The 23,057-nt window shown below is 38.1% G+C and overlaps 1 protein-coding gene across 1 annotated transcript in view; it reads right to left on the bottom strand.

Annotated features, from left to right (window-relative positions):
* The window catches only part of LOC131672135 (ATP synthase subunit b, mitochondrial), a 125,536-nt gene that overhangs the window by 83,852 nt on the left and 18,627 nt on the right, over positions 1 to 23,057 (bottom strand). The window contains exon 2 of the mRNA XM_058949153.1: positions 15,404 to 15,565. Within this exon, the coding sequence (XP_058805136.1) occupies positions 15,404 to 15,565 (162 nt within the window). The remainder of the gene's footprint in view (positions 1 to 15,403; positions 15,566 to 23,057) is intronic.

Genomic DNA, 23,057 nt, shown 5'->3' with positions numbered 1-23,057 from the left:
TGATAACTATGCGTAGTTCAGGTAATCGAAACGTTACACAAGCTCTAGTCGTATTTTTAATTAAATTAAGAACTGGTAACTCGGATCTTTGTATATCTGCTATACTGGAAATTGAAGAAAAAGTAGTGCAACAATCAATTAGTGCTGTTTTAAAATGTTTTGAAGAAGAAGTATTACCCAAAAATTTTGGATATGGGGCTTATTCGAGAGAGTTCTTGTTGACCCAAACCTCACCAATAGCTAAAATATTATTTAATTTAGGAGATAGACTGGGTTTAGTATGTGATGGTACGTATTTACGGCATCAAAAAAGCAGTAACAATATGTACCAAAGGAAATCCTATTCTGGGCAGAAGAAAACAGCACTATGTAAACCTTTTACAATAACAACTACAAATGGCTTTACAGTTTATGTCGAAGGACCATACAATGCTAACCTCAATGATGCTGCAATTTTAAAAGAAATTTTGTGCTCTGCTGGTGGTCTTAACAACATTTTAGAAAAAGGAGATTATTTCATTTTAGATAGAGGTTTTCATGACGTGGTTCCATACCTGACGAGTAAAGGTTTCAATGTACTTATGCCAGCTTTAAAAGGAAAGCGAAATCAATTGACGGTTGAAGAATCAAATCAATCGCGATTGGTGACCAAAATTAGATGGGTTGTCGAAGCTGTCCATGGGATAGTAGGGCAAAAATGCAAACTTCTTCATAATCAATTTCATAATGCCAGGTTGCCCAATGCTGGATTGTACTGTCGAATTGCATGCTTTCTCATTAACTTATTTTGTAAACGACTTAATTCAGATGTTGGCAAAAGTGATTTGATAATTGCTAGAATTCTTAAAATGATCAATGTCAAAAATACTCTAGCAGAGTTTGTTGAAGAGAACTACTGGAATAAAAAAGTTAAACCTTTCAAAATAATTTCGTCAAACGATTTGCTAGATTTTCCAGAACTGACTGTAGATGAGCTACAAATTCTTTTTACGGGTACATATCAATTATCTCAAGCTATTTGTTACTTAGCGGAAATGTTGGGCGAGAATGAATCTTTAAATCTGAAGTGTTCTATAGAAGAAAATTGTATCATTAGATTTGAAGTCAAATCAAGACACATCAATAGTAAGACGTACAAGGCCTATGTAGAATACGAACCTCAAACTTATGGCATAAAAGGTATCAAAAGATATTGTTGTAATTGTTCTAACGGCAACAGGACCGTTGGCTGTTGTTCACATGTGGCATCTATTATTTATTACTTGGCTCATGCCCGATATTTATCACGCATCCCGAAACCAGCAGAACAACTAACTAAGTTGTTTGATGTTAATAGTACAGTTCCTGTCATCGATGAAGACAGTGATGAGGACTAAAGTGATTTTCAGTATTGCTTTTCAACAATTATCTGTAAATACTACGACACATTGTAATTTTAATGGTTTATTCAGCTAATAAATCATAACAATTATCAGTAAATATGTCCAATAATTTCAGTTGTTTTATTTCATAAATTTTTTTTACGATTAACCGTTTTCTTCCATAAGTTGTTTTCTATATAATTTCTTTTGATTTTCAAAAGATTAATTTTTAGGTACTCTGATAACACTGAAATGCATTTACACACTCACTCGCTTACACACTCATATATATCTAACTATATATATATATAGTTGTAAGGGCGCCTTCGGAAGTAGACCCTCCCCCCCTCCCCCCTGATTTGTTCCCCTCCCCCCTCCCCTTTTCAATATTACGTTTTTGGTATTTTTGTACTAAAAAGCTTAATATTTACGGTGTTTCTACCGTGTTTTTGTTGATTTTTGCTAAACTAAAACAAATATTTTATTTCTTATGCCACCCCCCCCCCCCTCTCCCCTAACTTGGCCCCCTCCCCCTCGATTTTGAAACTTTTTTTGTCCCTTTCTTTTTCAATTTCATGGCATTCATGAATTTATATACATGACCATGTAATTGATTATAACATTTGTTTCAGAATTTCAGTTCTTAGATTATAGCAATTTATTCTCAATTCAGTTAGCGAGTTTGGTTATTCAATGAGTATTGTAATATTAATCAGTTTTTTTTTTAAATATTTAATAAGCACAATGTTTTAATTGCTGCACGAATTCATAAATTTAAAGTTTACTAAACTTATAGATATTGCCGCGGGAAGCGCTGTGATCGCTATGTGCTACCGTCAATCTGATGTGTTTCACTATAGTTTCTCATGCTTTCGACTCGTGACAACAGCCGTTGTTGTTGTGTGTTTTTATAGTTCTATAAATTTAGTTCATATCACTTATTTATTGGCAAATTTGAAGTATTTATTAAACGTAAGTAGTCCCTATATTTACTACTATATCTATTCTACTCATACTTTCGACTCGTGACAACAGTCGTTGTTTGTTTATATTGAGAAAATGTTGTATTACAACTGCAGGAGTGCCAAAGAAGAATATATCCAGTAGGTAGGCAAATGGCACTAAGAATTACCAGTGCATTTAGGACTGTCTCCAGAGACGCAGCACATGTAATTTCAGGGCTATTACCCATCGAGATTTTGGCTGAAGAACAGACGCGGCTGTACGAGCATCGGAAAGCCAGGCAGTTAGAAATAGATGACTGCAGGAAAAGAGAAAGGCAGAAAAGCATTCAACGTTGGCAGGCACAGTGGGATAGCTCCGGAAAGGGCCGATGTACCTATCAGCTTATCCCAGAGATAGCGAAATGGGTGAACCGCCAACATGGAGATCCCAGCTACTACCTGACACAGTTACTGACTGGGCACGGATGTTTCCGCAAATACTTGCACAAGTATAAACATGAGGACTCACCAGAATGCCAAAAATGTCGAGGAATAGAGGAGGACGCGAGGCATGTATTTTTCACATGCCCAAGATTTGAAACACAACGACGAAGGCTCGAAAGCACACTTGACACGACGATCAAACGTGAAAACCTTGTCGAACAGATGCTAAGTTCCGAGAGCAGTTGGAATGCCACAGCGGACTATGCCAGAGAAGTAATCGAAGAATTACGAAAAGAAGAGAAGACGAGAAAAGAACAACGAACCCAGGGCGCTCGCACTAATGCGATTCCCTTGTAGTTAACTTGACAGATTCTTCTCGGATGAGAAAAAAACACAGAAGAAGACGACCGGACGATGCGGTAAGAAGAAGACGACCGGACGATGCTGTAAGAAGAAGACGACGTAGGAGTCTGACAAACCTGAACCCTCGATCAATCAACGACGATCGGGGGACGTAGGGAAGGACAACAAGGAGGAAGAGCTAATCAGCTATTGCCACCCCCGCGAAGTAATACCTAGCGGCAGTTCCGCGGGGGGTTCCTGCATCCTGCAGTTGTGGTCACCACTATAAAAAAAATGCGCCATGATATTTACCTCAACGGTGGTGTGGAAAAAATATCAGTAATGTTTCTTTTATATTTTCATTCACTAAAATGGGGGGTTGGCGAGCGGAGCGAGCAGGGGGGCGGAGCCCCACTAGTATATATATATATATATATATTATGTAGGGTCATTAATTTCTTTAATAAGACAAAAATTTCAAGTAAATACGTCCGATGTTCTTGATTTTTTTCTTTACTGAATTTTTTCAACGATGATCCAATATTATTTTCTATGTTATTATACATGTTTTCGATGTAATTTTTCCTGTAGAATCGAATGGTGTAATCAGATTTGGCATAGAAATCGACTGCGAAGAATTAGCGACCAAAAACCACGAAAAAAGTCGAAAAAACTCAGTTTTTTGACTTTTTCTCAATGACCCACTACGATTTTCAAAATTCTAACGATACCACTGAATTTGTCAGAAAAAAAGACGTAATTTAAAAAAAAAAAATTTTCTGTAGCCACTTTTCTAAGTAAAGTTATCGCACTTTGAAAATTTCGGGAATTTTTTTAGGTTAGAAAATCATCACCTTAAGATGTGAAAAAAATCAGGTATATTCCTTTTGGCAAGTAGTATATCCATGATTTTTTTTTGTACTGATATCGCTATTATTTTTCGAGAAAAAAAATAATTCGTAAAAAAATCGTTTTTTGCATATATATATATATATGGGGGGGAGGTCGGAGGCTAATTATATGGGCAAAGCACTTCTTAAACACTATATTAAAGATAGCCAAAGGTTATTTTGAGGTTTTCGAAAGAGGGCATTTCACCATTGTTAATGGGGGGTACCCTTTCAGCTTTGTAGTATGTTTGGTTTGTTTGTGAGAGGCATCAAGATTAGAAGTGTTTTGCGTGCTCCACGATTTGCTGCTGTCTAAAAACATGGATCAAAGAGTTTGCATTAAATTTTGTGTGAAAAATGGAATCAAATGTTCCAAAACACTTGAAATGCTGAAAGTGGCATACGGTGAGTCTACTTTAAGCCAAAAAAATGTTTACAAGTGGTATAAACTCTTCCAAGAAGGCCGAGAAGACACCGACGACGAACCTCGTTCTGGACGCCCCAGCACATCAACAACTGATGAGAATGTTGAAGAAGTGAAGAAAATAGTGTTGGGAAATCGTCGAATTACCATTAGAGAAATTGCTGATGATATTGGCATCTCATTTGGTTCGTGCCAATCAATTTTGACGAGTGTTTTAGACATGAGACGTGTGTCAGCGAAGTTTGTTCCGAAATTGCTCAATTTCGACCAAAAGAAACGTCGCATGAGCATCGCCCAAGAGCTACTGAATGACGTCAACGATGATCCAGATTTACTCAACATGGTTATAACAGGTGACGAAACATGGGTATACGGTTATGACGTCGAGACTAAGACTCAATCGTCCCAGTGGAGGCATTCTGGATCACCAAGACCAAAAAAAGCACGCCAAGTTCGATCAAATGTAAAGGTTTTGCTTACAGTTTTCTTTGACTGCAGGGGCGTGGTGCATCATGAGTTCTTGCCACAGGGTAGAACAGTAAATGATATATGATTGTATATGATATTTGCACCTTTTTCAGTTGTATATGATATTTGCACCTTTTTCAGTTTCTTACCTCTTCTTTTTTCTTTTCTCTATCTTACTACTCTCCCGTGTATTCTCCTCTCTATTTGTCGACTGTCAGATATCAGTATTCCTTAATATATTTTCTATCTTCCTCAAAAATATAGAAGTGTTGTACATTTTTGTATTTTTACCTCTATAGTCGGCATTGAATTCCTTTCTCTTTATACCCTTTTTTCCTATAAGCTTATATTTCGTACTTTTATCCTTGCTCATTTCTTTTTGCCATATCCAGATATTCCAAGTTCATGCCAATATCCCTTTCTTACTATTACGGTCTTTTATTTTTTATAATATTTTCAGTAGTCCGATTTATCTATTTGGTTCCAACTTATATGAATACTTGCTCTACTCCTGTTTTCAAAATATTTTCCTTATCTTCAATCAACCTTTCCCTACCTATATCTCTTTTTATATGTTCCATATGGATACCATTACCTGATGATTCTATGAGTTCCATTCATTCTCTTCCACATTTAGACGAATTCTTATTTTATTCCTCTGATTTCTTCTTTTAGTCATGTTTTTCTTAATCTTCCATTTCCAATATTTCTCATACATACTTCATTGTCGTATTTATTCTTTCAAGCTTTGAGCTTTCTACTACTGCTTCCACTTTCCATATGTGCTCCAGAGTATTTGTATTCAGACCTAATGCTATTTTTAGTTTTTTTTCTTGAATTCTTGTGATTTCTTCCTGTTGTGTTCATCCCCAAATCTCTGCTCCATAAAAGCAGCCAGCTCTCTTACTTGTGTTCATTATAAGGAATCTTTTTTCCACTGTATTTAGTTTCGCCCTGTTCATTAGTTTCCGTTTTGTGTTAAGTACTTTCTAGGCCATTCGGTGCATCTTTTTGATGTGTATACCATATGACCCTATCGTCGAGACCTAGATATCTACTTATATTCATTTACTATTTTGATATTTTTATTTTCATAGTACTATACATAGTCGCGTTAGCTAGGTGCGAGTTGACGCGCTGCCAGCACCGTCATGAAGTAGGCAAAAAACGTGCGAACCAAGAGTTGTTAATGCGCATAAAATTTAGAAAATTCACGTTTTGTTTTAACACCACAATACTCTAATTATAATTAATTTCCTTTTTATGAACATCTGCATACGTCTATACAACGCGTCTCAAACGTGCTAATGATTTACGTGATTTATGATACTAATTAAATGATGAACCAAAATCTCAAGTCAAAAAATGTCATGAATCCGCCTAGCAGTTTATCCTTTTCCAACTGACATTTTCCATGTATAATCAAAATATAGACGGAGTTGATCTTCGTTACAAACATTGTAATGCATTAGACCATAAAAATAATACCATTAGAAGCAAAAAATGGACATGGTGTTAATTTGCACGACTTGTTCAAGCTTTATTATCCAATTGTACAGTTGTTCAAAATAAGCTATACCGATACGAGCGAAGCAGTACTAAAAATATTGTAGAAGAAGTTGTTGAATATTATCTGGGAAAATTTAAGAATAAACATTCTAGTAAATAAAATATATCAAGTGATTCTTCATCGTATGAACACGAGATCAAACAGGGTTGTAAAAGACAATTGGAATATCATGTGAGATAAGAAGTGAACTGTATTGCCAAAAATATAGTATAACTTTGTGTAAGACACAAAGAAAAATACATAAACACCACCAAAAAAAATTCAATGCTACATCAGATTATCTAGAAATAAAATAATAATATAATCTTTTGACTATGTATTGCCTACGCTTATTTATTGACGATTTACGCTAACAAATTATGGACTGCTAAAAAAATGTACATATTTTAGTGATAATTTTTCCCGTAAAATTAATTGGTGCAATTAATTTTTCAGAACAATGACTTTTTGTGCAATTGTTTAAATAATTTTTTATAAACAATTGAAAATGGCAAAAGAAAAAATATGATTTTTTTTTCATTATATTCCGTATCTGGGTAATTCTTGGCTATTTCGATTGACTTGTAACCCTTAGGTTACGGATTTTTTTTTAATTTGGCACAATTGTTGTACACATAAAAGTGAAATTTTTCCCAAATTTTGAAGACGATACATTAATTATATAAAAATTTATTAACAATTAAAAAAAAATGATAAAAAATTTTCAAACGGCTATATTTTAAAAACTAATAAAGATATCGAAGTTGGATTTTTTTGAAAATACTTATAATGCCATAAAATTTCGAAATAATCACAACAATAAACAATAAAAAATTTTTTTCGAAAGTTATTAACTTTTTGTTTAAACAATTGCTAATATCTCAAAAAGTATATTTTTTTTTTTTTGAAAAATTCTTGCTCCTGCGTGTTCCTGAGAATTTTTGCTATCGAAATCACTCATAAAATTCAAGGGCTTGACATATCGGAAAACGTAGCCTTAATCAAAAGAAGACGCCTCGGCGTAAGGCTACGGTAGCGCTCCAGCGGACTCACGATCGACAGGCACTTTAGCTTTAATCTAAAAAACTAATAAAGATATCGAAATGGGATTTTGTTGAAAATACTTATGATGCCTTAAAATTTCGAAATAATCACAACAATAAACAATAAAAAATTTTTTTCGAAAGTTATTAACTTTTTGTTTAAAAAATTGCTAATATCCTACCGCAGCCCTACGCCGAGGCGTCTTCTTTCGATTAAGGCTACGCTTTCCGATATGTCGGGTCCTTGAATTTTATGATTGATTTCGATAGCAAAAATCCTCAGGAATACGCAGGAGCAAGAATTTATCAAAAAATATATATACTTTTTGAGATATTAGCAACTGTTTAAACAAAAAATTAATAACTTTCGAAAAAAATTTTTATTGTTTATTGTTGTGATTATTTCAAAATTTTAAAGCATTTTAAGTATTTTCAAAAAAATCCACCTTCGATATTTTTATTAGTTTTTAAAATATAGCCGTTTGAAAATTTTTTATCATTTTTCTTTAATTGTTAATAACTTTTGATATAATTAATGTATCGTCTTCAAAATTTGGGAAAAATCTCACTTTTATGTGTATAACAATTGTGCCAAATTAAAAAAAAATCCGCAACCTAAGGATTGCAAGTCAATCGAAATAGCCAAGAATTACCCATCTACCAGTGTAACGTCGGACAATTAATAGTGCCATTTTATTTTAATTTTAATTTTTTTTTGTATTACGACTTCAATGCATCAAACTGCACAATTTCGAGAAGCGAAAATACATTGGAAAGTTTGTCTTCTCAAGGTTTCTTCAAATTCCAAGAGAAGACAAGCTGACCAAATAGTTTACGATTAGAAAATAGGTATAAAAAATTTTACGACTTTGTTATGTGCGTCCATATGCTTAGGATGTCCTTGTACAAACAGCATGGACTGCCGACGCCCAAACTCTATACGGAATGCAGAAAAAAAAGAGAAAGCTCCTCTTATGCGTTTTCCACCGAGTTTTCATTTTTTCAGTTTAGCTTAGTCATCAAAAGTTAAAAAATTATTTTATTCTATTTAGTAGTTTGTGCAGTTAGATAAATTAAGTCGTACGATTTACCATTTAAGCTACGTTTTATTTAAGTTCCATTTTATATTTACAACGATTGCCGAAAATCGTTAGGACTCGCGTGAACTGCTAAGCGTGGCTAAGCGTAACAGCCGTGATCGGTTTGGGTATGAGAGAGAGAGAGAGAGAGAGAGGGCGCGTTAGGGGCAATGACCGGGAGGGGAGAGCTAGCGAGCCAGTATGACTGTGTCCTTCAGTCAGGCGACCTCGCAGATTTTCCCATTGGAAGCAACAACGTGGTTTCCCATCCGAGTGACATACCGGGAGTTAGAACAGATAGTTAGTGAGTTGTGAGGCGGGTGCACACACTGCACAACGTGTGTGACACCAACAACCGGCAACAGCAATCAGAGTGGTGGGACGGGTGCACACACTGCACAACGTGTGTGACACCGGCTCCGGCAAAGTCAACTAGAGCAGCATCCACCACACGGCGTAGCAACAGCCGCAGAAGGCGTCGTAGAGGCAGCTCGTGATCCGCGCAAGTGGATACGGTTGGCCACCGTATCCTCCTCTAATTAACGGTAAGTGCGCCGCACTTTTTCCTGCGTTTGCGTGCGATCCCGCGCAGCGTGCGCGGCGGGTTTTGGGTAGCGTGCGTGCGACTAGTCCGCGACGTCCGCGAAATATACTCTCTCTCTCCATTCGAATTATTATATCGACACAGCGTGCGATAAGACTCTCGACAAATCCCTCCTTGTACAGAATTAGTTTCATCTAATAAAGTAGTCAAATACCAATAAGAGACGATCTTATTATTTCGTCTTCCCTTTGTCCGGCATCGCTGTTATTGTTTACATTCGATTCGAACGCGCCGGTAATCCAGCACGGATCGCGCGAGCATAGTAGGAGCTGTTCGTCGACCGAGGTGTTTGCGGTGTCCGACGGAGCGCTAGTAAGCTAGCGCACCAGCGCTACTTTGCGGAGAGAACGCGCACCCAAGTTGGGTCGCTGAGTGGACACGGCACATGCGTACACCGGAGCCAGGTGAGTAAGTGTGCTAGAAGCATACAGCTAACAGAGCACCGTTTGGCTGTATTGAGGACTACAATTACCCGGGATTTGCGGCTAGGCGGCAGCCTGTTAGAATTTAAAGATGTACCGTATTTTCCGGTGTATACGACGCACCGGTGTATAAGACGCACCCCAAAATTTGAAGGCACATTTTGAGAAAAAACGAAAATTTTGATAAAAATTTAGTTTTGAGGAAAAAAATTCGTTTAATTGTAATAAAGCACGTCTTTTTTGTGAATTAAAGTTAATTACGGGATGATAAAAAAATATTGATATCTGTTAGCTGACGATGATTAGATACATTGCCGTTGCATATCTCTTACCACGGGGAGGTCGACAATCAAAAGAGACATTTTCTATTTTTTTTGTTTTTTATTGTTTTTTTTATTTTTTTTTTTCGATTTTTGTTGTTTTTTAAAGTTTTTTTTTGCATTTTTTAAATATTTTTTGTTGTTTTTTTGTATTTATTTTTTATTTTGTTGTGTTTTATTTATTTTTGTTGTTTTTTTGATGAAATTTTTATCTTACAGAATCTAACAAATGAGACCGAAATTGATCAAGAACCAGAAGTGCTTTTTTCTTCAAGAAGCCGCCTTGTCTTCTACACCAGACTTTATGTATCCAAATTTTCTTACCACCTTCATCCATCCATCCTTTTGGATATACATGCACTATTACACCTGTCGGTATTTTATCCTTAGGCATAGTTTTACGTTTAAAAATGATCATTGGAAGTAGCTTTACATCATCAGCACAGCAAGCAAGAACCACGGTGTAGTGGAATTGTTCATGACCACTTGTCTTTATCGTAATCGTTTTTTGTCCTTTTTTCGAAACACTTTTAGTTGACGGAACATCGAAGTTCATAGGTGTTTCATCCATATTTGCTTTCTGTCCGATTTCAAAACTCATTGCTTGTCTACGGTGAATTATATTCCGGTGAAAAGAGAGAATTTTGTCTTCGTAATATGTTGGCATTTTTTGACAAATTTTTGTTTTCACTCGTATAGCTAAACCATTGCGTTTCATGTAGCGGTGACATCATAAAGGACTTCCTTTAAAATCATTTATTTGACTTTTTAAAGCTACTTTTTGTGTACGAGGTGTGTTAAAAAAATAACGAGAATTTTCGTTTTATGAAAAAAATATTTATTTATTCATCTACATTAATGTTGTCGCCTTCAAAGTAGTCCCCTTCAGATACAATACACTTATGCCAACGCTTTTTCCAATCCTCGAAACACTTTTGAAACTCGATCTTTGTAATAGCTTTTAGCTCTTTCAGCGATTCGCTTTTAATGTCATCTATGCTTGTAAAACGACGGCCTTTTAATGTTCTCTTTATTTTTGGAAATAGAAAAAAGTCACATGGAGCCATATCTGGCGAATATGGAGGCTGAGGCATCGTTACAGTTTCGTTTTTGGCCAAAAATTCACGAACAAGCAATGAAGTGTGAGCAGGCGCATTATCGTGGTGCAAAAGCCATGAATTGTTTTGCCACAAATCCGGGCGTTTTTTTCGGATTGCTTCACGCAAACGACGTTGAACTTGTAGGTAGTACTGCTTATTGATTGTTTGACCTTCTGGCAAGAATTCATAATGCACTATGCCATTAAAATCGAAGAACACAGTGAGCATAACCTTCACATTCGACCGTACTTGTCGAGACTTTTTCGGTCTTGGCGATCCAGAATGCCTCCACTGGGACGATTGAGCTTTAGTTTCGACATCATATCCGTAAATCCATGTTTCGTCACCTGTTATAACACGTTTTAGTAGTTCTGGATAGTTATTGACTTCATTTAGCGACTCCTGAGCAACTTCCATTCGCCGCTGTTTTTGTTCGAAATTCAACAATTTTGGAACGAATTTTGCTGCCACACGTTTCATACCCAAAACATTCGAAAAAATTTGATGGCATGAGCCAACTGATATGCCAACATCATCAGCGACTTCTCTGATTGTGATTCGGCGATCGTTCATAACCATTTCTTTCACTTTTTTCACGTTTTCATCGGTTGTTGATGTGCTTGGGCGTCCGGGTCGTTCGTCATCTTCAACGTTTTCGTGGCCACCTTGGAAACGCTTATACCACTCATAAATCCTTGCTTTACTCATAGCAGACTCACTATATGCCTTTGTTAACATTTGACAAACTTTACTACACTTTATTTCATTTTTTACGCAAAATTTAATACAAATTCTTTGATCCATTTTTTTTCACAAACGAAAATCGCCGAGCTCGAAAAACACGTCTAACGTTAGCGGCTGCCACTTAAAAAGTAAGCAATGAATATTGCTGAAAATTTTATCGTACTTCAGGGGCATGTGTACCAACATAATAAAAAAAAATTTTATACAAGCGGACTCTCCAAACCCGCGAAATTTAAAAATTCTCGTTACTTTTTGAACAGACCTCGTATGTATGCGTATCATTTTCGTTGAAACAGCTAAGCCTTTGGAACGATTATCTTCAATCAATTGTTTAACTTCATCCTCTAATATAAGCCACTTGCTTTTTTACCACATTACGCATGCTTTGATTTATGCATTTTAATCAAATTACTCTTCTGCGAACGCCAAAGCCTTTTTTCCTTAGTTTTTTCCCTTCGGTGGTGGGCCGAAATGATCTTCGGCAGTTCTATTGCCATGTTCTTCAGCAAATTTGATCACATTCAATTTGTAGCCCGCTGTGTACGATTTTCGTTTGTTAGTTTCGCTCATATTGGAATTCAAGTCAGTCTCTTACTTCAAAAAACACTTTCAAAATTATATTGAAATAAACGATGCAACAAAAATACCGTTTTTATAAAAAAACTCGTATTAATTATCTAGTATATTATGCGACGTTTTTTGATCCCAAGTGGCATATAGGTAATAGGTATTTTTTATCATCCTCAGACATAAAGTACGTTTACTATATATTATTGAAATAATAAAGAACTTACTTATTAAATAAGTAATCACTCTGTCATTGGCTAGTTTTGAAAGATATTCATAGTTAGTGAGGGTTGTCTAATTGCTACTATTCAGGCGCACGTTTTAGTTAGGTTAGTAGATTTGGGATGTCTTACATTAGGTGTATAAGACGCAGGCTGGTTTTGGAGTCAGGTTTGACGGTAAAAAGGTGCGTCTTATACACCGGAAAATACGGTAAATAAATAAAATTTAAAAATTAAATATAACTCAGATTGTTATATATATATATATATATATATATATATATATGGGACGATCCATGTCAACCGGATCACTGCTGTGTCCAAAATTTGATGTGACCAAAAAAATCGTACAACGGCTCGTTTTAAAGCTTAGGATATCTACTTTCTGATGCTGTGTGCGCCTTTGCAAAATCCAACATGGCGGCTCCAATATGGCGGCTACAAGAGACAAACTCGTAAACAAAAAATTTTATTTTTCAAATTTTTAGTAATAAATGTTAAAAAAATTAATATTTCATATTTTTTTATGAAAATCTGGCTCATTTCCTACAAAAAAGTAACAGAGACCATTTTCGCTAAAATGAAAAATAAAAAAGTTATAATTTTTTGAAAATTTTCAAAAATAAAAAACTTTGCGATTTTTTTACTCAGAAGGAAATGACTTTGGAAAAAAAATTTAAACAAAATTGCTTGAAATTCATCAAAACACAAGTGTGAATTTTTTCGAATTCCTTTGAGCGATTTTTTGCTTTTTGGATTTATCGGATTGTTTGAAAAATTAAAAAACTTCCCAAGATCTTTTACAAAAATTCATACGTAGTCTACGACTAATTATAAGATCTTTTTATTATATAAGATTGTTCAGTAAAGGCGATCCTTTTTGAGTAAATCGAAAAAGTAACTTGGACCGCTAGACACCAACCAGATAACTCGCGCAAGCTCAGGAGAAGCTGTTTATAAATAAAAATGTAAGAAAACTAACCCCAAGCTATTGAACCTGCGTGCTCAGGGGCAGCAATTTTTAAATTATAATGAGAATAAACTAGTGAGGCCAACAACCAAATAACCCATACAAGCTATGAGGCAAACTGTTTGCCATTAAAAATTCAATAAATTATAACCCCAAGGCGTTAAACATGTGTACCCGGGGGACAGCTGTTTTTAAATTATACTGGGAATAATTCAGTGGTTAGATATGGTGTAAGATATTGTCCAATTCATGTACAATTGTTGTTAATTCTAATATTGTATTATATCCACATTATCTTTTGCAGCCGCGTAGCGTTTTACTATCAATTTATTGTCAGTATTTGAAATAAACGCATGGCTACTTTGAATCTTGGTTATAGCAGGTGGGTTGGGGAATTTTCTTTTTAATGTATCAGATAACCTCTTATGTTCTTCTTTTGTATAGTAAAGAAATTGTATGTTCTTGAACTTTTCCTTAGCCCATTTAAAGAGAGTTATAGAATTTAATATAGCATTTTTTGGTTCAGCTTGTAAGCTATATCGGGTTGCCTCATTCTTCAAAGAAGCACCTAGTCCATCACAGATGCATTTACCATGAGACGTTGCATAACAGTGCCATTCCGCATCAATTTGAAAATCAGTCTTGTGATGGCCATGTGCATCATTTGAGTTCTATTCTTAAAATGTTGCTTGGCACCATCAGATATATAATAAATTTTTGTACTTTTTGGACACAACATTTTAATTATCGGTATCACTTTCTGCTGCAGTCGTTTTTCCAATATATTGGGTGGTACTCAGCATCGGTAGAAACTCAGTAACGGTCCTTCTCAGGATAGTTATTGAGATAATTTTCCAGGTTTGTGCGGAACATCGGTGGTCAATTTCCAACAGTCCTTTTCAGAATAGTTGGTGTATTTCCTACTTGTTTCATTTCTTTTAATTTTCTTATTTTATTTCCATTGTTTTTACAAGTACGTATTCGCATCCTTACTGTGGACATGGCTGATTCGTCACAAAATCTCCATTCTAAGAGATGTTGTAACCTACTGGGTAAAGATGGTCATGTGGGTAAAAACTTGCGGAATATTCCGTAAGGTATTTTTGAGTCCTATCCAAATTTGCATCCACTATGCATTCCACTCGGTCCTCTCGTTGAAAAACGAGTTGTATAGACTTGATACAATAGTTTAACGCTCAGAACTTGGATCATTAGGATCTGTATAGGTCTGAGTGGAATCTATAATTGATAATTCCCTGTGCCTTCTGAAAAGATTGGCGCTAGAATAATTGATTTAGATTCAGGGATTAGAAAAGCACCCGCACCGAGCGCATCAAATTTTTCTGTATTTTAGCCAATATCAATCTTTCCTTACCCGGGTAAAGTGAGAAATCACAGCCCGAAAAGGATTAGAAATTTCCACCTCACAAAAAGTGAGACATAAGACCAGTCACTTTAATGCTGTTGGGCGTAGATTTTGTTTGAGATTTCATGAGGACACTGACTGCTTAGCTTTCGGTTATTTGTTGCCGATTTACACTAACAAATTTCGGACTGCTAAAAAAATGCAGTACACATTTTCGTGATAATTTGTCCCATAAAATCAATTGGTACAATTAATTTTTCAAAACAATGACTTTTTTTGCAGTGTGTTTAAATAATTTTTTATAAACATATTGCAAATGGCAAAAGAATAAATACGTTTTCTTTTTCACTATGCTTCGTTTCCAATAGTTAGTTTGAAACTATCTTACTCAATTTTGGCTTGGACTTCAATGAGTTAATAGAGTGGTCAATAAAATCTGCAGTTTTGCAGGTAAGTCAACAGAACGTAACTTAAGATTAATAGCTCACCTATTGGAGTAAATATGTTTTTTCAAGTCGTATATTTGACTGTTATTAAAATCTTACCCGTTACACCAGTTTTCGGATAAAAGAATGTAAACCACTCTTCAGGAATAAAACCATGTCTCACTGGAGCTGGATATTCTGGTCGCAAAGGCTTTTCTATTTCTAAGGTACCAGTTGAAAAGTATTGCAGACTGGATCCATTAGTACGAAATATCTTGTAACCTAAGAAAAAATATTGAATAAATTAATGATAATTAAAAATTATTGAAAAAAAGTTGTTGTACTACTTAATAGTGATGCTCTAGCTAGACTGACTATCGCTAACAAAAACTGCATCGCGAAAGCGTTAATTTTCCAACTTTGGCTCATCGTGAGTTAGGGAAATTTGATATTTGGCACGTGGAGGTAGTGCACTCCGCTCTTACTGATGTTCATGCAGGCGGATTCATTTTGCGTCTAGCGCGCATTCGCGAAGCAGTTGTGATTTTTGCAGCATTCATTAATTTCGCCTGCTTTTCCCGATCGATTTCGTGAGAAGATTTTTTAAAAGCTCTCTCACAGAGTCAGCAACTAAGACATACGAATTTACGATGTCCTTATATCGACCTTGTCTGAGTAAACCTTATACCAGAGGAAAAGAAGTGTGAAGAAAATTTTCAAACCGATATCCTATTCCATGCTTTTTACAAAATATTTTTTTTTCTTTTCCTTCAAATAATTATTCAAAATCAAAATATATAGAGGATTGTTAAAAAAAAGTCATCCAATCTTCATTTCATTTTATCTTAACTTTATTATTTATTAGAAACAAAAATACTGCTCAATTTAAATCAAGAAAATTGTTCAATAATTTATGTACTTGTTCCATGAACTAATGATACCTTCTAATTCATATAACTTTTTATAAACTAGGTATTCCTAATATCAATTTATTTTATATGTATTAAAAAATTTATAAAATTTATTAAGATTTTAGTAATAAATAACTGAATTCAGTAGTTGAAAACTTGTTATGTTTTATAATGTAACATAATAAAACTTAATTCTTTAATATTTCAGCTAGTTTATAGATATTTGATATTTTATTTCACTGTTAAGATTATTTATGGGATAACTGCATTTTAAATTGCCGCATATAGTGACACCCATAGTGATAAACAAGTATCAAGCGCAAAGTATTCTATTTTATCGATACTTAAAGATTATTTGAGAATTATAAATTTATTATAAACAAATATTTGGAAGCCCGATGGGCTCACCTATCTCTCCTTTACTAGCTGATATGGTTATGAAAGACTTAGAGAAACATTGCCTGAGCGTATGGCGGAATGAATATCAAATAAATCCTGTTTTCTATTACAGATACGAGGTCTGTCCGGAAAGTATCGGGCCTACCTTTATATTTTCGTGCTAGCGTTATTCTTTATCATCTGGTGGGTGGCATCCTTCAAAGTAATCCCCACTTGATTGAATAACACGGTTCCATCGATATTTCCACTTTTCAAAACAGTCCTGGAACTCACTTTTAGGGATAGCCTTAAGTACACTCGTCGCATTGTTTTCAACCGTTCTTTTGTCATCGAATCGGTGTCCTTTGAGTGGTTTTTTTAGTTTTGGAAACAGCCAAAAGTTACAAGAGGCTATGTCGGGACTGTATGGAGGTTGTCGAAGCAATGCGATATTGTGTTTGCTCAAAAACTGCTGCACAAGATTGGATGAATGCGCTGGCGCATTATCGTGATGGAGAAGCCAGTCACCCCTTTACCAAAAGTGCGGCCATTTTCTTCTTACTGCATCACGCAAACGTTTCAAAATTTGAGCGTAGTATTCTTTATTGATTGTTTGACCTGTTGGTGCATATTCGTGATGTACAACACCTTCACCATCGAAAAAAACAATCAACATTGACTTAACATTGCACCGACTTTGACATGCTTTTTTTGGTCTTGGCGATTCAGAATGCTTCCACTGTGAAAATTGTTATTTTGTTTTAGGATCATAACCATAAACTCATGATTCATCACCTGTAATAACTTTTCTAAGCACATTATCATCATTATTGATTATTTCCAGATGGTCTTCCTCTAGTTCTCGCACAGTCATACGACGATATTGTTCGATTGCTAGTTGCACCCGCTCAATATTATCTACGCTTTTTGTCGTCGAAGGTCGGTTGGAACGAGAATCACTATTGACAGAAGTGTGACCATCCTTCAACTGCTTATACCACTCTTTTATTCGTGTTTTACTCATATACTCGCTTCCGAAGGCCTTTTTTATTATTTAAATTGTTTCCGAACTCGTTTTTCCGATATTGTTTTTCAGTCATTTTTGACAATATCAAAATCTGACGAACGCGAAAAAGGCACTGTAAACAAAGAGACGCTACGCATGAACTATACGTCCGGCAGGTGTCAGTAAGTAACCAATAGATTCGTGAGGCTTTAATGTTGACGTTTCTGTCCTGTAGAGGTCGCTCGAACACTATGGCGCGAAGATATAAACGTAGGCCCGATACCGAAAGATAAAATTGATTTAGTGACCAATTTGGATAGAAAATTTAGAGGGCTATTAACTGTTGAGACAATAGGACGAAACGGTGTGTCAGGCTTGTGGATCTTTGGTAGAGCATAAGCTCTTGCTAATGACATGTGTGTTTGTGATAAACCTTCATTATTATATTTGAAATTGCCAAGATATCCATTTTCATTGAAGTCCTTAAGTATATTGTACACAGATGACTGTAATTTTTTCAAAGGGCACTTGTTAACAACCCTATAAATGTTCTGGTCACTAAAAAGTAATTCCGTTTCGGAGATGTATTCATTTTTATTAAGATAAACCGTGACATTCCCTTTATCAGCTTTAGTGAAAAACACTTCAGGATTATTTTTACAAAATTGTTTGGTAAACTTAACATCGTTAGCAAGATTTGCAAGAATACTATTAATAGGCAAGAAGATACCAATTTCTTGAGTAAACAATAGCAAAGAATGTATGAATATTCTGTAAATTAGTTCTATGTAGATGGGGAAGAAATTGGAAAGGTGGGTAACATTGTTATCTGTTTTGCCTGTTTTCTCTGTCTCAGTAATTTTCTGCTTGATTGCTGCTCTGTTTTGTATATACTTTGCGATATATTCAGTGCAATACAAAGTGGCGATACGTTCTCTTGGGTGATCATAATGAATTATTTTTTAATTGTAAATTCAATTTGTTCTTATTTTGTTTGACTGCCATTTATTGAATGTATATTCATAGTTTTTGCTGGTATTTATGTATAGCATGATATTTTTCAAAATTTATTTAGTTTGTAATTTGAATGTATTATATATTGACCTTGTTTGTAAATGTAGTTTAATAATTATTTGTATTGTTAATAAAGATCTGAAGAGGGCGGTGTCCAGGCCAAGGAAACGTTATCATGAAAAAGATTTGAATTTATTTATTGGTTGGGTTTCTCAAACTTACTCTTCCATTCTTGTACTTTCTACATACTTAACAATGATGAGTTCTAATAATATCAATTACACCTCTGAATGGCCTGCGTCCAGGTCGCCGTAGGCGCCTTCAGCCTTAACAAGGTGGGACGAGGCGCTGCGCGCAGACGTAGTTTAACGCCTCGGTCGACATCGCCACACACCTTGGGGCCCTCGGACAGGGGCGGAGGTATTGGAATCTCCGGCTTCCCTGTTCGAAGCTCGCTCAAAGCTGGGCTACCTCCACACTTTCTCCACCGGGTCTCTCGAAGGGCCACGAGCTTTTCAGGAAGGGCCGGCGAAGTAGCTCCACGGGCCTCTACCCCGAGCTCAAGAATCTCCGCAATCTCCATCCTCGTCGGCTCCTTGAGAATGACTAATGGTGCAGTCGACACGGACGAGACTGAAGTGGATGAATCGCTCTCAGTCCCGCCGTTACCGACCAGCTCCCGAAGCGAACCCGACGACTTCTCGTCAATCAGATCCGGCAACTTACCGTCACTCACGACGACACCCGCCGTGAGAGTGGCGAGCTGAGCCACCTCGTCCTCCATTTCCAACCTGTAACAAACACATACAATTTACCCTACAACCACTCACCACCATACATGATCAAACATCTCTAAATACACATCCACACTACATTTACGCCTTTACGATCACACCAACTTATTTACTCTAACAGTGCTGGGGTGTATCTCTTCAACTCAGACACATGCACCATCGCGGCCTGGCGCTTATTATCGGTGTCCAACTCATAAATCTCGGGGAAGACGACTTTCAGTACCCGGTATGGATCAACGAATTTGGGTTCGAACCTCGCATTTCTTCCCGCGGCCGCGTTCGAAAGCGAATGCAACTTCCGCAGCACCAAGTCGTCAACTTGGAACATCGTGCTCCTTCAAGTTTTGTCGTAATTACGCTTCTGCTTTTCTTGCGCCACCTCGATATGTTTCGCGACCAAATCGCGCAACGCGTGCAATCGTAGCAAACGGTCCTTCCAGACTTCTGGATCCATCTTCAGGATGGGTGCACGCTTTATCACCTCTCGGCGCAAGCTTTCCACGGGCCTCGAATGGCGACCGAAGTTCAGAAACGCAGGCGAAACCCTCGTCGTCGATTGTATCGTGGTATTGATCGCGTGCCTAAACTCATGGAGGTGTTGATCCCACGTACGATGATCATTTTCAACAAAAATTGCTATCATAGTCTTTAACGTTCGGTTCACGCATTCCACCGGGTCGCTTTGCTGGTGATAGGCGGGACAGAGCACTTGCTCCACATCATATGCCTGCAATGTTTCCTAAAAAATTTTGCTCTTATAAGCCTGTGCATTATCGCTAATGAGGTAGTACGGCATCTCCCATCTAAAAAGAATATGCTCCTCAAAAGCGCAAGCCAAGGCCTTCCCATCTGCCGACCATAAGGGTTTCAACTCGATCCATTTCGTAAACAAATCCTGAAAAATTACCATGTACCGAAACCAATTCTTGCTCTGGGGCAACTCCACAACGTCGGTCGCAACTACAGTCCACGGATGCTCGATCGCGCGCTTTCCCATTAACCCTTTCGGTGCTTGTTGCTGAACCTTATACTTCTGACATTCGATACATTCTGCAAAAAAGCTTTTCACGTCATACCACACTCCGGGCCAATAGTATTCGCGCGCGACTCGATCATACGTTTTCTCCTGTCCGAAATGTCCCGAAGACGGCTCGCAATGGGCGTCTCTCATGACACGCTCCCTGAAGTCCATGGGCACCACTAAGCGCCAGCACTCCTCGCGGTTCATAATCGAATCAAGCAAATGATTATGCATGTACCTGTACAGCATGCCATTCTCAACATTCCATTTAGCGAATTTCTTTGGTCTTTCAACTACGTCGCGCATTCGCTGCAGATACCATGCGTCCTCAATCGCTTCAAAGGCACAAACCTCAATTTGATCCTCATACCCACGCGAGAGCGCATCCGGCACGTGATGCAACGCCCCTTTTCGATGTACGATCTCGCAGTCTAGCTGCTGAAATTCCAAGACCCATCGCCCCAGTCTGCCTGTTAATTCACGTTTGCTTAAAAATTCGCCTAAGTGCACCGAAACTTCTTCACGGCGAACAAAACCGCTAAAAATTCAATCTCGTTCACCATATAATTACGGTCATGTGGGTTTAGCATACGACTTGCGCAGCAAATCGGATCCTCGCCACCGTCAAAATTCTGCACGAGGCAAGCTCCTACAGCGAAGGGCGAACCATCACAATGCAAGTAGAAAGCGCGCTCGAAATCTGGCCGCACAAGCACCAGCGCTTCCGTTAGCGCTTTCTTTAGTCGTTCGAAAGCCTCCTGTTGCTCCGGGTCAGAGCACCACGGTTGGTCTTTACGACAAAGCCTCGTGAGCGGAACCTTAATCTCGCTTTCGTGCTCTATAAATCGTGTATACCAACCCACCATGCCCAAAAATCTACGCAGCTGTTCCAGGATTGTCGTAACCGGACAATTGACTATCGGTATTGAGTATTCGGTCGGGATCATGGCGAAGGCCCTCACAATTCAAGTGATAACGCAGATACGTAATCTCGGTTCAGAAGAAGTCCGATTTTTCCAGATTAACTTCCAAACCTACCACAACTAAACAACTCACCACGCGCTCCAACCATATCATGTGGCTATCAAAGTCTGCGCTCACGACCAATAAATCATCGAGATACCAAAATACATTACGCTCATATTCTGGACCGAACAACGCATCCATCAGCCTCATAAACGCCGCAGGTGCGTTAACCAGCCCGAACGCCATCCTTTCAAATTCCCATAACCCGAGACCCGGCACTGTAAAAGCAGTGTACTGCTCACTCTCTTCCGAAAGTGGTATCTGCCAAAATACCGCCGGCAGATCGATCTTCGACAAATAAACCGCGCAGCGTAATTTATCCAAGATCGAGTCAATACTTGGCATCGAATATGCATCTACCTTGGTTACCTTGTTCACGGGCCTGAAATCTAAACAAAAGCGATAACTACCGTCCGATTTCCTAACGACGACTGGTGCACTGAACCATTCGCTATCCGGCTATTAAAGGAATCGAACCATATAATGATCCCGGTTCTCCACATTCGCATAATCTCTTTTTGCGCGAACCTCAAAATCGGGGGAGACATTCGTCTCATCGGCGTTTTTATCGGCCGCGCGCCTCCCACGCCAATCATATGCTCAATTACGCCCGTTATAGCTGGAGATTTTCCTTACTCAGGGACGACCAGGCGGATGAACGCTAGGATTCGCTCTTGCTGAGACAGCTCATAGGTTGTTAAACGAGTGCATTCCGCGAACACGTCGACCACGCACTCATCGGAATCCGCGAGAGGAACCCATTCACCACGATCACCCGCCCGCCACTGACGATTCTCATAATCGATATTAAGACGCCACTTCATCCAAAAATCCATTCCGAGAATGATATCGTGATCCAGCCAAGACACTACGCTTACCATCAGTTCCTCGCATCTACCGCCCACATCAAAGACCAATTTCAGATTGCCACACGTGCTAGGTTTCTCTCCCGAGATTCTCTTCACGGAAATCCGCAACGGTCTCATCAATCGTGACTTAAACCTATCTCCTATCGCAGATCCTACTACTGAGACCTGCGCTCCAGAATCAAGCAACGCCTTGTTCGTGACACCTGCAATGTCAACGTTGATGAAAAATCTATTTTCCACCATCGCTACATGCGCCACGTCCGGGTCGCTTGGCCGTTTATATGGCAACTCTGCTGAGCACGACTCGGCTTCTCCCCTCCCCGAAACAAACGGCGCATCCCCGACTACGTTCGTCGCCTCCAACGAAATGTCGGCACCATCGTGGTAAGCCCCCCGTCCGTCCCCGAGGCAACAGCCACCGCCGAAGCCTGCCCAGCCGAGGGCGGAACGCACGAGCTCGCCTCACTTTCTACGACACGCGCCACGATCCCGTGCAATGGTACTCCCTCCGCGCTTCCATCTCGTGCCTCGCTCGCATCCACCGTTAGTTCATTGCATTGCGCCGCAGGCTGGGCGATCACACCAATCGTAACGCTGCCCTTCTGCGCGAATCTTATAAAACCGCTCAACCTCTCACCCGCGACCGCCACTTGATCTTGGCACATATTCACATCGGACGTCGAGCCATCCTGCTTGTTGGCTGACACGCTCGCCCCCGACACAACATCCCCGCACGTCTCCCTCATCCGCGACGG

Source organism: Phymastichus coffea, unplaced genomic scaffold (assembly GCF_024137745.1).
Source record: "Phymastichus coffea isolate CEN01 unplaced genomic scaffold, Cenicafe_Pcof_1.1 PCOF00011, whole genome shotgun sequence".
In the NCBI taxonomy this organism is placed as follows: domain Eukaryota; kingdom Metazoa; phylum Arthropoda; class Insecta; order Hymenoptera; family Eulophidae; genus Phymastichus; species Phymastichus coffea.
Note: the sequence above shows the minus strand (reverse complement) of the source record. Positions and strands in the feature narration are given on the sequence as shown.